Source organism: Apiospora phragmitis (assembly GCF_038363925.1).
Source record: "Apiospora phragmitis strain CBS 135458 chromosome Unknown utg000002l:1.0-5516284.0:1.0-5523493.0, whole genome shotgun sequence".
Taxonomy (NCBI): Eukaryota; Fungi; Ascomycota; class Sordariomycetes; order Amphisphaeriales; family Apiosporaceae; genus Apiospora; species Apiospora phragmitis.
This window is the reverse complement of record NW_027117400.1, coordinates 3,009,334-3,021,652: the sequence shown is the minus strand read 5'-3', so window position 1 is coordinate 3,021,652 and position 12,319 is coordinate 3,009,334. Positions and strand designations below refer to the sequence as shown.

At 54.5% G+C, this 12,319-nt stretch overlaps 5 protein-coding genes across 5 annotated transcripts; 2 read left to right on the top strand and 3 right to left on the bottom strand.

The window, feature by feature from the left end:
• Positions 1-45: 45 nt before the first annotated feature.
• Positions 46-857, top strand: PG994_001736 (uncharacterized protein; the record flags this gene model as incomplete). The annotated part of the gene is made up of 2 exons (XM_066853145.1): positions 46-87; positions 156-857. 2 exons carry the CDS (start codon positions 46-48, stop codon positions 855-857), a joined length of 744 nt encoding a protein of 247 aa, XP_066721286.1.
• Positions 858-1,292: 435 nt separating this feature from the next.
• PG994_001735 (amino acid transporter) lies at positions 1,293-2,622 on the bottom strand (the record flags this gene model as incomplete). Its single annotated transcript, XM_066853144.1, has 2 exons — positions 1,293-1,815; positions 2,033-2,622. The coding sequence occupies 2 exons, from the start codon at positions 2,620-2,622 to the stop codon at positions 1,293-1,295; spliced, it is 1,113 nt and encodes a 370-aa protein (XP_066721285.1).
• Positions 2,623-4,153: 1,531 nt separating this feature from the next.
• Positions 4,154-5,594, top strand: PG994_001734 (2-(3-amino-3-carboxypropyl)histidine synthase subunit 1; the record flags this gene model as incomplete). Its single annotated transcript, XM_066853143.1, has 2 exons — positions 4,154-4,340; positions 4,441-5,594. 2 exons carry the CDS (start codon positions 4,154-4,156, stop codon positions 5,592-5,594), a joined length of 1,341 nt encoding a protein of 446 aa, XP_066721284.1.
• A 596-nt stretch (positions 5,595-6,190) lies between these two features.
• Positions 6,191-7,676, bottom strand: PG994_001733 (6-phosphofructo-2-kinase; the record flags this gene model as incomplete). The annotated part of the gene is made up of 4 exons (XM_066853142.1): positions 6,191-6,531; positions 6,582-6,711; positions 6,775-7,478; positions 7,571-7,676. The coding sequence occupies 4 exons, from the start codon at positions 7,674-7,676 to the stop codon at positions 6,191-6,193; spliced, it is 1,281 nt and encodes a 426-aa protein (XP_066721283.1).
• A 2,828-nt stretch (positions 7,677-10,504) lies between these two features.
• On the bottom strand, positions 10,505-12,046 carry PG994_001732 (uncharacterized protein; the record flags this gene model as incomplete). Its single annotated transcript, XM_066853141.1, has 5 exons — positions 10,505-10,627; positions 10,699-10,889; positions 10,940-11,087; positions 11,140-11,318; positions 11,386-12,046. The coding sequence occupies 5 exons, from the start codon at positions 12,044-12,046 to the stop codon at positions 10,505-10,507; spliced, it is 1,302 nt and encodes a 433-aa protein (XP_066721282.1).
• Between the last annotated feature and the right edge of the window lie 273 nt (positions 12,047-12,319).

Genomic DNA, 12,319 nt, shown 5'->3' with positions numbered 1-12,319 from the left:
CTCGTCCCACCTACCAAGTAGACAAACAAGAAACAAATACTCGCAATGGCGTATCGACCACCACGAAGACCATCATATCTTGGACTGGTCCCTTTCGCCGGGCAGCCAGATGCGGAGTCGGACTCGTCGTCCTCGAACTCTGACCTCGACCAAAGCATCAGAAATGCCGAGATCAGTCTCCCCTCTTCTTCTTCTGCTCCTCTTCTCCCCCATCTACTCCCGCTACCCCTTCTTCTCTCCCCCCTACTGAGACAGCAGGGACGGCTGTTGTCCCCGTGACCACTGTCCCCCAAGCCAAAGGCTGGTGGGAGGAAGCCGCCCACACCACCCGCGCCTGGGCCAAGCTCGTCGAGGCCCTAGGCCTGACCGACGAGCAAACTGCATCGCTCTTGGCCGCGCCGCCCGTCAAAGACGCCCTCTGGGCCTACGACGAGCGGTTCCTGCAGCCTCACCTCGGAGGCGTCGCCACCACCGACGGTGCTACCACCACCGCCCGCCGGCCCCGGTCCTCCCGCCCCCTCAGCAGTAGCAGCCACGAGCTAGTCCGCCACGTAATCCCCGTCGGCGCCAGCGCCTACACCAACGCCGACGTGCGCGCGCTGTGGGAGGACTTCTTCCGGGAATCCGCGAACAAGGTGCGGAACGACCCGCGCTACCCCGGGGACTGCCATCACGTGCACGCGTCGCTCGCGGCCTGGCGCATCCTGCTGTGGCTCCAGACCGAGGAGGCCGCGGCGCTGGGCCTCGGCGAGCTGTACATCGAGGAGCGCGCGCCGCACAACTGGGGTACGGCGGTGCAGGTCGTCGGGGTGCTGCTGGAGTATCTGTACGACTTTGAGGGCGAGACTAGGGTCTAAAGGGGCGTGTTGCCCAGAAGGAGAAGGAAAGAAGGTAAGTGAAGACGGAAGCACTCAGGGTCAGAGCCAAAGATACATGTATAAAGGTAAGTCCTTTAAATGAATTATCTGGTATATATTTAATACATACCGTACCCTATATGAAGTTGTTTTGAGTAAAGTAGCCGGATGCATGACAAGCCTAGCGGAACTCCTATTGACGTTGAATGAATTACGTGACTCGACTTACCTATTCTAAGGCAAGATGTTAATTTCCACTCCACTCGGAGTGCACGCCGTTAGAATGACTCTTCTCCAGGATCACTGCTGATAATAATGGAGCTAGCCATGAAGACAGAGCGAGTGCCAAGAAGGTCCATTTCTTGCTGGCCCGACATATTTCGTTCTCTCTATTTCCGGCTTGTTTCCCCCAAGCTTGTCCAAGACGCATCCCTCTCAAACCTCCTGCCGTACGTACACCACGGGCCCCTTGTAGTGATGCCTACCCACGGGTATATAGTACGCCAGCGAAGCCGCGACGACCCCGCTATAGACCAAGATAGCCCAGTTCATCGTATCGGGCGCGGGTCTCGCGAGGGGCGGGAAGAAGCTCATGATCAACGCCAGGAGCAAGAACCCCATGGCCACGAGGTTGATGACCAGGCCCGCGCGGCCGAGGGTGAAGTGCGCGGGCAGCAGGGGGCGGCCCCGGACGCGGCGCAGCGCCATGCACGACGTGCTGACGAGGTACGACGACAGCAGGGCGGCGATGCCCATGGACGTGAGCTGGTTGTACGCGATGGTGGAGCCAACGTTGATGACGGACAGCAGGCTCGATACGGCGCCAGTGAAGAGGACTGCGTTGGCGGGGATCTCGCGGACTCGGCCCGGGCCGGCACGTGGGCGAAGACGCGGCGGAAGGGGATCCCGTTGTCCCGCGCGAAGGCGAAGAGCTGCCGGGACGCGGTCGCCATGCTGGCTGCGGCATTGGCGATGGCCAGTATAATCATGACTGAAACCATGGCGCTGGTGCCTGTGACGGAGCCGGTTATGTTGTAGTACAGTTGTATGAATGGAAAGCCCGTAGGGGTGTCGAGGACACGAGATACATCGCCAATATTGTAGCAGAAAGTACTGCGTAGAAATTAAGCTTCATTAATCCCACATTAACCAGCGTGGTAGGTAATATGACTTACAGCATGGTGACGAAACCAAGGCCGCCATTGAGGACGATGGTAGCCATCATGACTCGGGGTAAGGACTTGGACGCATTTCGAAGCTCCTCGGAAAGATGTACGGCAGAGTTGGACCCGATCAAAGCAGTGACTGGCGTGATCATCCCAATCAGTACAGAGAGACCCGTACTGTGCCAGCCCCCTTGGTTCGTGAACTGAGTGAACACATCCGTTGAGGGACTGGGTTTAGGCCCCATAAACCACACAGGGATTATAAAGGCAAAGAATCCCGCCATGTGTAGAACAAAAGCACACGTCTCCAGCCATGGCAATAGTCTGACACCAATGGTATTCAAGACAACCAGCAGTATGACAATAAGTATAGCGATCAGCGTCCCGTGCCAGTTTTGGAAAACATAGTCGGGGTAGTTGAGCACGACGACGCCCTGAAACTCGGTGGCGGCAAGGAAGCAGCCCGCAGCCGTGCTGCTCTGCCAGGCTAGAACGGACAGCCATCCCATGGTGTAGGATAAGAACTTCTGTGCCGACTCTGGTGCAAACTCCGAGATCCAGTGGTATTGGCCGCCCGCGGTTGGTGCCATGGATACCATTTCGGCCATGCTAGCAATGACGAAGATGTAGCCAGCAAATGACAGCATGTACATATATATGAGGCCGGCGGTGCCTCCGTTACCCAGACCGAACGCTGCAGTCCTGATGAATGATAAGTTTTACATCTCACCAGTCTTGGTGATTAGCTGCTCACCCAAGAATAACCTCCCATGTGCTCAAGAGGACCACGGTAAAGGAGAAGATGGAGAAGAACCTGAAGTTGCGCTATACAACATGGTTAGATGAATTGGAAGCAAACACGAGTGTTGTTATCGGCCTGATACTCACCCGGAGCAGCTGCTTCTTGCCCATGCGATGCATGTCGTGAACATCTCTCGAGGTTCCATTCTTCTCGCTGACCAATGAGTCGTGGATTGCATCTGCCAGAAAGACCGTTCCCTTTTTGTCCATCTTGGCCAACGGGTTGAGGCAGCAGCCGTTCCAAGGTCAAGCGCTATGTTGGTTGATAGAAGAGCAACGCCGTATCCTCACCAGATTTGAGTGGAAAGAAGTGGTGGTCATCCAGAGTGCTGTCCACGGTGGCCTTTGCACTCCCCTATATCACTGGCCCATGTTGCTTTGCAGTTGCATTAAGCCCTCGGAGCGGGAAATAGATATGAATAATGAAGCTAACATTGCAAGAGGCATGTATAACGGTGCAGATCGAAATATATACACCTTATTCGTGTAATGGAAGATCAGACGCGCAGAATTTCGATGCAGACTGGAAAGTTACCCATGGTACGAGGCAGCCCTTTGACCGTGCAGAATCATGATGATACTGCCATGCTGGCGGGCTGGGACGGAAAAATAACGGAAACCACCCAAGTAGACGTACAGTAGAGTCGCACACCAGGGTCAAGTGTAACCCCAATCTGATCTAGGACATGCACTATCCGTATAGGTGATAGAGTCATCCATCTATTACTCGATTGGAGCATCTCGGCCGTCTCGTCTGATACTGAGAAGAGAGTCTCGAAGGGTCTGTACGGCGTACACAATCAATCCCAAGGGCCCGAGTTGTTCTGGTTGCTGGCAGCAGTTATTACCGGAGAGAGTATTCCTACTCGGATTTTTCTTGACAATGAAGCAGGATGCTCGCCTGACAGCAATTTTCCGCCAAAGCAGGCTCAACGCAGAAAATATATCAATTGAGGTCCTTCAAATATGCAAGCATATGGGAGAGAATGCTCACTGACTACTTATGCACTCAAGGCCCCAGGCCCAGGCCCCACCTGAATTAGGGGAGCTTATCGGGGATATGCAGCAAAGCACCCCGAAAGCCCCAACTTGATGCAACTATCTGTGGCGACGAGTCAAACAGACGCATTCATCTGGGGCTATTGATGGCTCATTGCTCATTACACGCAGACTGGCCATACCAGGCGACATATTGGACCATCTGCGATTGCCGAAATTCGGGCGACTGATTCATCGTACCAGCAATCAGTCACTGACCTGACATATCAGACCGCGGGGTAAAATTTCCTCAGCGAAGTCACCCCACCAAAGCACCAAAGCCTGCCGGCCATGGAGGAAGACAGGCTGCAGACCGATCTTGGCCACGCCGCCGATCTAGAGGCAGCCGATGCGCCGCCCGAGCCTGTGCCCGAGCCTGTGCAGAGGCAGCCCAAGAAGAGATTTGTCGGCAGAAGGACCGCAGCAGCCGGTGCAGCGAAGAATGGCACCTCAGTTGAGGATAGCGGGGCAATTCAAGGTATTATCATCATACACTACACCATGCCAGACACCCCTGAGTCTCAAACAAAAAGAGTCCCTGATGGTGATCATTATAACACACTGATATGATTTACTAGTCTCACAACCAAGAAGGGCGCCCAGGCTCCTCAACGCAGTCCCGCCGGAGATCCTGAACGACCCCGCGCTGCAGGAGGCCATGGCCCTGCTGCCGGCCAACTACAACTTCGAGATCCCCAAGACGATCCACCGGATCCGGAGTGCGGGCGCGGCCAAGGTGGCCCTACAGATGCCCGAGGGCCTGCTGCTGTTCGCGACCACCATCTCGGACATCCTGACGCAGTTCTGCCCCGGCGTCGAGACGCTCATCATGGGCGACGTCACGTACGGCGCCTGCTGCATCGACGACTACACGGCGCGCGCGCTCGGCTGCGACCTGCTCGTGCACTACGCCCACTCGTGCCTGATCCCCGTCGACGTGACGCAGATCAAGACGCTCTACGTCTTCGTCGACATCGGCATCGACGCCGCGCACCTGCTCGCCACGCTCGAGCGCAACTTCGCCACGCCCAAGACGCTGGCCCTGGTCGGCACGATCCAGTTCAACGCGACCATCCACGGCACCAAGTCGGCGCTGGAGCGGGCCGGCTTCCGCGTCCTCATCCCGCAGATCGCGCCCCTGTCCAAGGGCGAGATCCTGGGCTGCACATCGCCCCGCCTGCCCGAGAGCGAGGCCGTCGACCTCGTCCTCTACCTCGGTGACGGCCGCTTCCACCTCGAGAGCATCATGATCCACAACCCGACGATCCCGGCGTACCGGTACGACCCGTACTCGCGCAAGCTGACGCGTGAGACGTACGGGCACGACGAAATGCAGACGCTGCGGCGGGACGCGATCCGGACGGCGCGGGGCGCCACCCGGAAGTGGGGGCTGATCCTGGGCTCATTGGGCCGCCAGGGCAACCCGGCCACGCTCCGGCTGATCGAGGCCAAGCTCCGGCAGCGCGGCGTCCCCTTCGTCAACCTGCTGCTCAGCGAGATCTTCCCGGGCAAGCTGGCCCTCATGGACGACGTCGAGTGTTGGGTCCAGGTCGCCTGCCCACGCCTCAGCATCGACTGGGGCTACGCCTTCCCGCGCCCGCTCCTGACCCCCTACGAGGCCCTCATCGCGCTCGAGGAGAGGCCCGACTGGGGAAGTGGGCCGTACCCCATGGACTACTATGCTCGCGAGGGCCTGGGGAGGACGCGACCCCCAGTAGTTACTGCTACATAGAGCAGAGAGGCGAAAAGCAATCTGAAGAATGAATACCCGGGTAGTTTCAATGACATGAAAAACCTGGTGAGATCGTACTACATGATCCCACACCCAAGCAAGTAGGGATCCAGTCAATAGCAATATGATCTGCCTTGTACCCCTGACTTGACCCCGTATACCTGGGGATGGATCCACTAGAACTAGGCTTATGACCGTTAAATCGAATGTTGTGTTATGATTTGCTGGGCCAAAATCCGGCGTAGGATTGGTTCATGACTTGACTAGCTATGCACGAAATCCGTGCGTCGTCACCCGTCGGCCAGTTTTCAACTCCTTGTCTCCGCCAAGCTGTGTTTTACCGACACATGCCGGGCCCCATAACCAGTCCGTAAAATCTATAGAATATGTAGTCATTAGTGTCGGCTTTACCCACGGACACTTCGTGCTGCTTCATTTCTCACATCTCAGGAAAGACTGCTTTCCTCTAAAGGATACACTCCACCTCACTCCGCTTCAAATCCTCCCCACACACGAGAGAATTGGCTGTTGTCATCAACCATCTCCCCACCCTCTTCCCTCGCGTAGGAGGCGGAGCACCTGGTCGAACTCCGCCATTAGATACTAGCGCCTGGCGTAGGGTTTTCATGCTTCGCTGTGCTTCCTTTTCCTCGCCACGTGCTGACGGCTGGGATGTCGGCCGAGAAACGCTCTTCGTCGGTGCCGTACGCTCTAGGTGTCAGCTTGATGAGAGTGTGCAGCGGCACGTTCATCCAGGGGCTATGAGACTGGTCCTTCTTCATGAAGTATGCGTAGATGCATCTCAGGATGGCCTGGTGCGTGACAATGATAATATCCTCGGATCGTTCCAGCTCCATGATGATCGGTTCCAAGCGAATCACAACATCACGGTACGATTCGCCGCCGCGGTACCTGTAGTTGTACTTGTCTCGTCTCGCTGAACGAAGTCTTCCGGGTATACGTCCTTGATTTCTTGGTACGTCATACCGTCGCAAACGCCAGCATCGAGCTCATCGAGCGCTTTCCACTGGAGCTGGTTATAGTTCTCAGGGAGAAAGCGAGCAGTCGATATTGTCCGCTTTAACGTCGAGGTCCACACCGTCAGGGGGCGATCTTCCTGTGGGGACAGTCAGTAGTGTCACTAGCAACATCACCGAATACGCGGCATCGCATGACTTACACCAACGGATTGGCGGACCAGCTCTGGCAACTTTTGAGCATATTGATGTCCTCGAGGAGACAAGTCTGCGTCGCCTCCTATCCTGCCGTCCAGGTTATATAATGATTCTCCGTGTCTTGACAGCCACACGGACCGGGGACGGATATGTAGGTTCATGAGATAGTATACAACCCGGCTTTGCAGGTAATCTCGTATGCGGTTGATAATCACTTGGCTGCCAACGTCCATGATCTTTAGGTATGTGTAGTCGTTCTCGTCGCCGTCTTCGTCAAGGGACTTGTAGACCTTTTCGTAGTTCTTGATCCGGTTACGGAAGTCTTGAGCTGCCTGCTCGGGGTCCTGGCCCGTATAGTCCGGGCTGGTGAGCTTGACATCGCGGATGTTGGCCATGATCATTGTCTCGTCGTCACACTTGGACTCGACAAATAACACCTCGATGCCTTCCTTTGTGCATGTGTCCAGCACCCACTTTCGGCGCTCCTTGGTGGAATTGGTGGCATCCAGTATCCCAATCACGCCGCCCTGCCGGAACCAGTCCAACATGTCGTGCATGGCTGCCTCGGCGGCGGCTCGTCTTCGTTTCTCGCCCTCGGCATTGCCCAGATCAAAGAAGTCTGCGGAGGGATGGGGAGCTTCGGTGCGGCGGTAATTGCCCACATTGAATGTCTGGGCATCGATTGAGAGCCATTGGAGGTAGCGTTGTGCTGGAGCAGGATTCAGGTTAGCTCTATGGCCCCCAGGCATTCCCATGATTTAGCGGGACAAGGGAGAAGCAACAAGGACTATAAGTACGCACCTTTCTGCGCAATGAAGCTCTTGCCACGAGCCGGCAAGCCAACCATAACCACACATATCTTGGTATCCTCCACCTGCACGCCTATGCCGTTAGTTCGAGGAGCCATGTTTGCCAACGTTGTATAATATCGCAGTCTGTAGCAACTCGAGGAACCATGTGAGGCAACAGGACAGAAACTGGGGTGGAGCGCGGGCACGAGACCACAATGGGCAGGCAATGTTCAGGCTAAAAAGCGCAAATTGACCAAGTATATGAGTTGGGGAAGGGGTTGATTTTCCAAGAAAAGTGAGTAGAATCAACAAGAGTGCTGTTGTATGGATGCAAAGCAAAGTACATATAAACTCTAACGTAGCAGTCCGTGATAGAATCAGATCAGACCATTACAGGCGTCGTTCGACGATGGCTGCTTCTCTCCTGGTAAGAAAGCTGCACCTGACAGGCAAGATGGCTTGGCTAGTGACAAGACAGGAAAGTCTATGCAGAAACGAATTCCGTCACCTCGGGTAGGCATCCAAAGGGGTGGGAAAGTGGCTTGGGGGAAGGATTGGAAACATGGAACACATGCAGCGGGAAAGCCACTGGACGATGGGAGCTGCGCGGCAACTGCACTGGCACTGGTAGGTACTGCAATTGCAACTGCAATTCGCTGTGTCTGCCCTGTGTGTGTGCTAACCACTAGTGACGGGGACCCGGGAATTCTCAGCAGCAAGCAGTAGCAACTGAACAGGCACAGCGGGGTGACGGTGACGGTGACCAAACTCTTTGGTAAGGCGAAAATCCAGCGGCCATGGCATTACCTATTGCCCTCGAAATGGGGGGCAGGCCGGCTATGGATTCCCCGCATAGACCCAATCGAAGCCGAATAAGCTTGCATCCCAAGGGCGATTCCGGGCCTGGGGTCTCCACTTCCACTAAAAGTGCAGTTGCTTCCCCCTGCTCCAAAAGCCTGGTGACAGGGCATACACACTATCACTATGGGCAGTATGGGGAGGCACGAGATCACCCGGTAACCAGAATTTGGTGGCCGATGGAAGCAGAAAAGAACATTGAACAGCCACATGGGATACTACCCAATTGGCGTCTCCTGATGCAGGGGAAGACTTCGTCTTCCTCGTCGCCTTCTACTTCTTAAGCCAAGTTGTAACTCCAACCGTTGCATGTACCCCCAGCTCATTGCGGATGTAGCAAAACTAGACGATCAAACAGACGAAGAGAGAAGAAAAAAAATTGTTCCGTGCGGGAACGACGTCATGCAATGGGGCCGTTAAGATGGAATTGTCTCTTTTTCTTCGTCGCCCCGAGATCCAGTTGCATATTTCCGAGTAATGACAATGATTATGTGACTAAACTGGTCTGAACCCCGGGTAAAAGGTGGCCAGGTAGCCGAGTATATGGATGGGATCGGTACCCCAAAGCGCTCGCTCGGAACACGAGGTGGAAACAATGCAGCAGGAGGAGGCTCGGTGTGACCGAAGATAATCTCCAAATTCCATCTTTCTCCCTTGGAAAAATTTGGTTGGGAGCCGATGCCAATGAAGATGTCACCAGCAATTGCACCATTCTCATGCTGTCCACTGTTTTCTTCCTTTCATTCGGTGCACTGGCCCCGAAAAACGCCATCGAAGTACACCACAGTGCGCCCTGTCGTGCCAGGAGGCTAGAGTATCCAACATGGACGTAGCCAGGAGCTCGATTGCAGCGGACAGGTGAGCTGTCGTTTCCTAGCGGGAAGCCCGACAGGTCTCGGATTCGAACCCAGGGGACTAATCCCGGTTCTGTGCATATGAGAAGCAGAGATAAAAGCACTGGGGGGGCTCTGTGTGGCTAAAAACGCTTGTAGGGCGCGGATCTGACGGCCGACTCGACCGTCGGGTTTATCTCGCCGAGAAGGACGAAAAGGAGGGACGCCACGGCATCGTGAAGCCCTGCCGCCCCACGAGCTTCGGGAGTAGCGGTGTGGGAGTGAGTAAACGCACAGCACAGCGCCGGCGCCAGCGCGTGGCCCCCCAGCCCAACGAACATTCCAGATGACCGACCCCCCTTGGCCTTGGCCCGGGCTTCATCGTCTTCCTTCACCGACTACTACATACGTGGGACTGACTGAGAGGAAAGGAAACCGTTCAAACTTGCCTTGCTGAAACTCCACGTATTGCCTCGTGCACGCGTGGTCGGCGCATGACCCCCTGCAGCTACACCTCTCATTCTGGCTACTTGGGCTTGCTTTGCTTGTTGGGTTGCTCTAACAGCTGAGGGACGATACGGGTTCGACGAGACCGAGACACCGTCTGAAATGACCACGATGATAGTGTGAGGGTTGGGGTAACAGCTGGGGCGACTCTAACTTAGCGCTGCGGTATTCTGTGGTGGGATGGAGAAGGGAGAATGCCCAACTTGTCGTGGGTTAAAAAGAAGGAAGCCAAATCTCAACGAGCCAAAGGAGCCAAAGCCGCACCAGTCATGATCCACCAATATTCAGACATCGCCTGCCCGGCATGGGAAGCTTATCAACACGTGGAGGGCGCCACGAAAGACAAATTGGCAGCCAAGACATCGAATTGAATCTGCAAAGAATCAATGCACTGATGTACTGTAGAGAACTCCGTTGGATCGATTGATTTTGCTTTTCCCCCGTGCAATTTGTCTCAACTATCCTCTTAGGGAATACAATGAAAGGGTTCAAACACGGTCATGACGACGAGTTGCCTGCACGAGTATATTCATACGGCGCAGTTCTTGGATCTACGGATCGCGCGGGCAACCATCATATCATCCCACGAGATCTGCTATCTCACTCCCTGTCGTGGGGGTTTCTTGTTCTGGAGTCTGGACAAGCCTCAACATCTGTGCACGGACCAAGCCAAGTAAAGCAGCTGGCAGCCACATTCCCAACATGTGATAACGAGACAATTCTTCCTCCCCCTTTTCAGAAATCCCTCAGTAATATTCTCGCGCAATCACTTCAATTAATCCGCCTCCGATATCGAAGCCAACGACAACGTTTGTCAAGAAAGTCAAACCCAGTACATAAGGTCCACTCGCCCCCGTCGTAATGCCAGTCTATTGCCATCCCTCTCATTAGTATCCATAATCGGAGCTTGCAGAAGAAAAATGCTACTATTACAACTCACCTGGCACATGCCTGTGGATGGATGAACTACATCGTGTTTGATCATGTCCTTCGGGTTGATTTCGAACGGCGAGTTCTGCAGCATCACCGCAAAACGTGGTGGCGTGGCATCACAAGGCACAAAATAGCTACCATAGTCCCACAGATAGGTTGCGGCAGGTCGGAAGTGGTTATTGACTATTTCGGCCACATCTGTGTTATGTGTCAGTAACCATCTCTGGTCGTGGATGCAATATGCTTACCTGGTGGTAGGTAAGCCAATGTCGTGGCACTGTCAAGTATCAAAGGAAGACTTTCTATGATATCAATGTTTCCAATCTTGAAACCGTCGAAAATCGTTGCATAATACGAGGGTTGGTACGCTGCAAAGTTCTTATTTGCCAGATTCGCCTGCTCTGTATTAGCTCACGTCTAAGCAGATGCAATCTTGATCTAAACCTACGATAAGTAAATCGCCCTGGCGGTGATTTTGGCTACGATTAACCGCCGGTGGCAGTGCACCCAAACAGAATAGTCCATCAGACGAGTTGCGGCTGATTGCTAGAGACCAGTACGGCTCGACGAGGCCGTCCGTCACCATTGTGGTAAAAAGGGGGCGAATACTCAAGCGCAGATTGATTACTTGTATCATTGGGGTCGTCGCCTTGATATGCCGACGTAAGAGAAGGATAGGCCATTCCGAGCATACCACTTGTAATGTTATCGCCATGCCATGTCCCTTGTGTGGCGATCGCCACTTCCTGGTTGTGGACAGCAACATTCGCTAGGGAGACATCCATGTAGCCAAGTTGACCACTGACTCCAGAGCCATCAGCGTTCCTGATGGTAAAATGCTGGTCTTGAATTGGGCCATTGGGAAACCCGGTTGCACCAAATTTTCCCCAGTCACATTGTGATCTCGATGCCGGTTCGGTCACGTTATTCAGGCACGTGAAGTTCCTGGATCTGACCCAAGTATCAGAACCGGCAGTGTCCAAGATGAGGTTGACAGGAGAGCCGTCCAAAACCACTTCTACCGAGTATTGGGTAGCGCTGTGATCGACGACGCTGACATTGCCTGTTGGGAAAATGCCAGGTACAACATCGAACTGCAGATGCTCAGCGAAGAATGCGGCGGCAGAAGGCAGTCGGTGCGAAGGGCTTTGGGGAAGGCGCTTGAGCTTAGCATGTTTGCCGCCCTTCCTGGCCAGGGACGCCTTGGGAGTGTCCGAGAAGGGTCTTGCCCGGCGGAACTCGACCCCTGGGATTGATAGCGAAGGGACGATGTCGCTTTGCGGGATGGGCTGGCGGCGAGGCTCGGAAGGGAGGGACAGGCAACAGCCAACAAGGATGAAGAGAAGGAACCACATTCTGGCGCCAGATAGAGAACAAATGTCCATTCTTATCGAACGAAGAATTGCAGTTACGCAGTTAGCATACGATGTTCCTTGATTGCATGTGGTGAACAAGCTTGATCAAAGATGTAGGCCAAGGGCAAGGGGGGAGAACGAAAGAGGAATTGTAGCTACGTGTTTCTCATAGTGGGGAGGTATTAATCAGCACTGATGATGGCAAGTGCTTTGCCATTTCAGTTGAGGTAACCGCAGTTTGAACGGTCAGATGCAGTTGCGAGGTATGCCAGA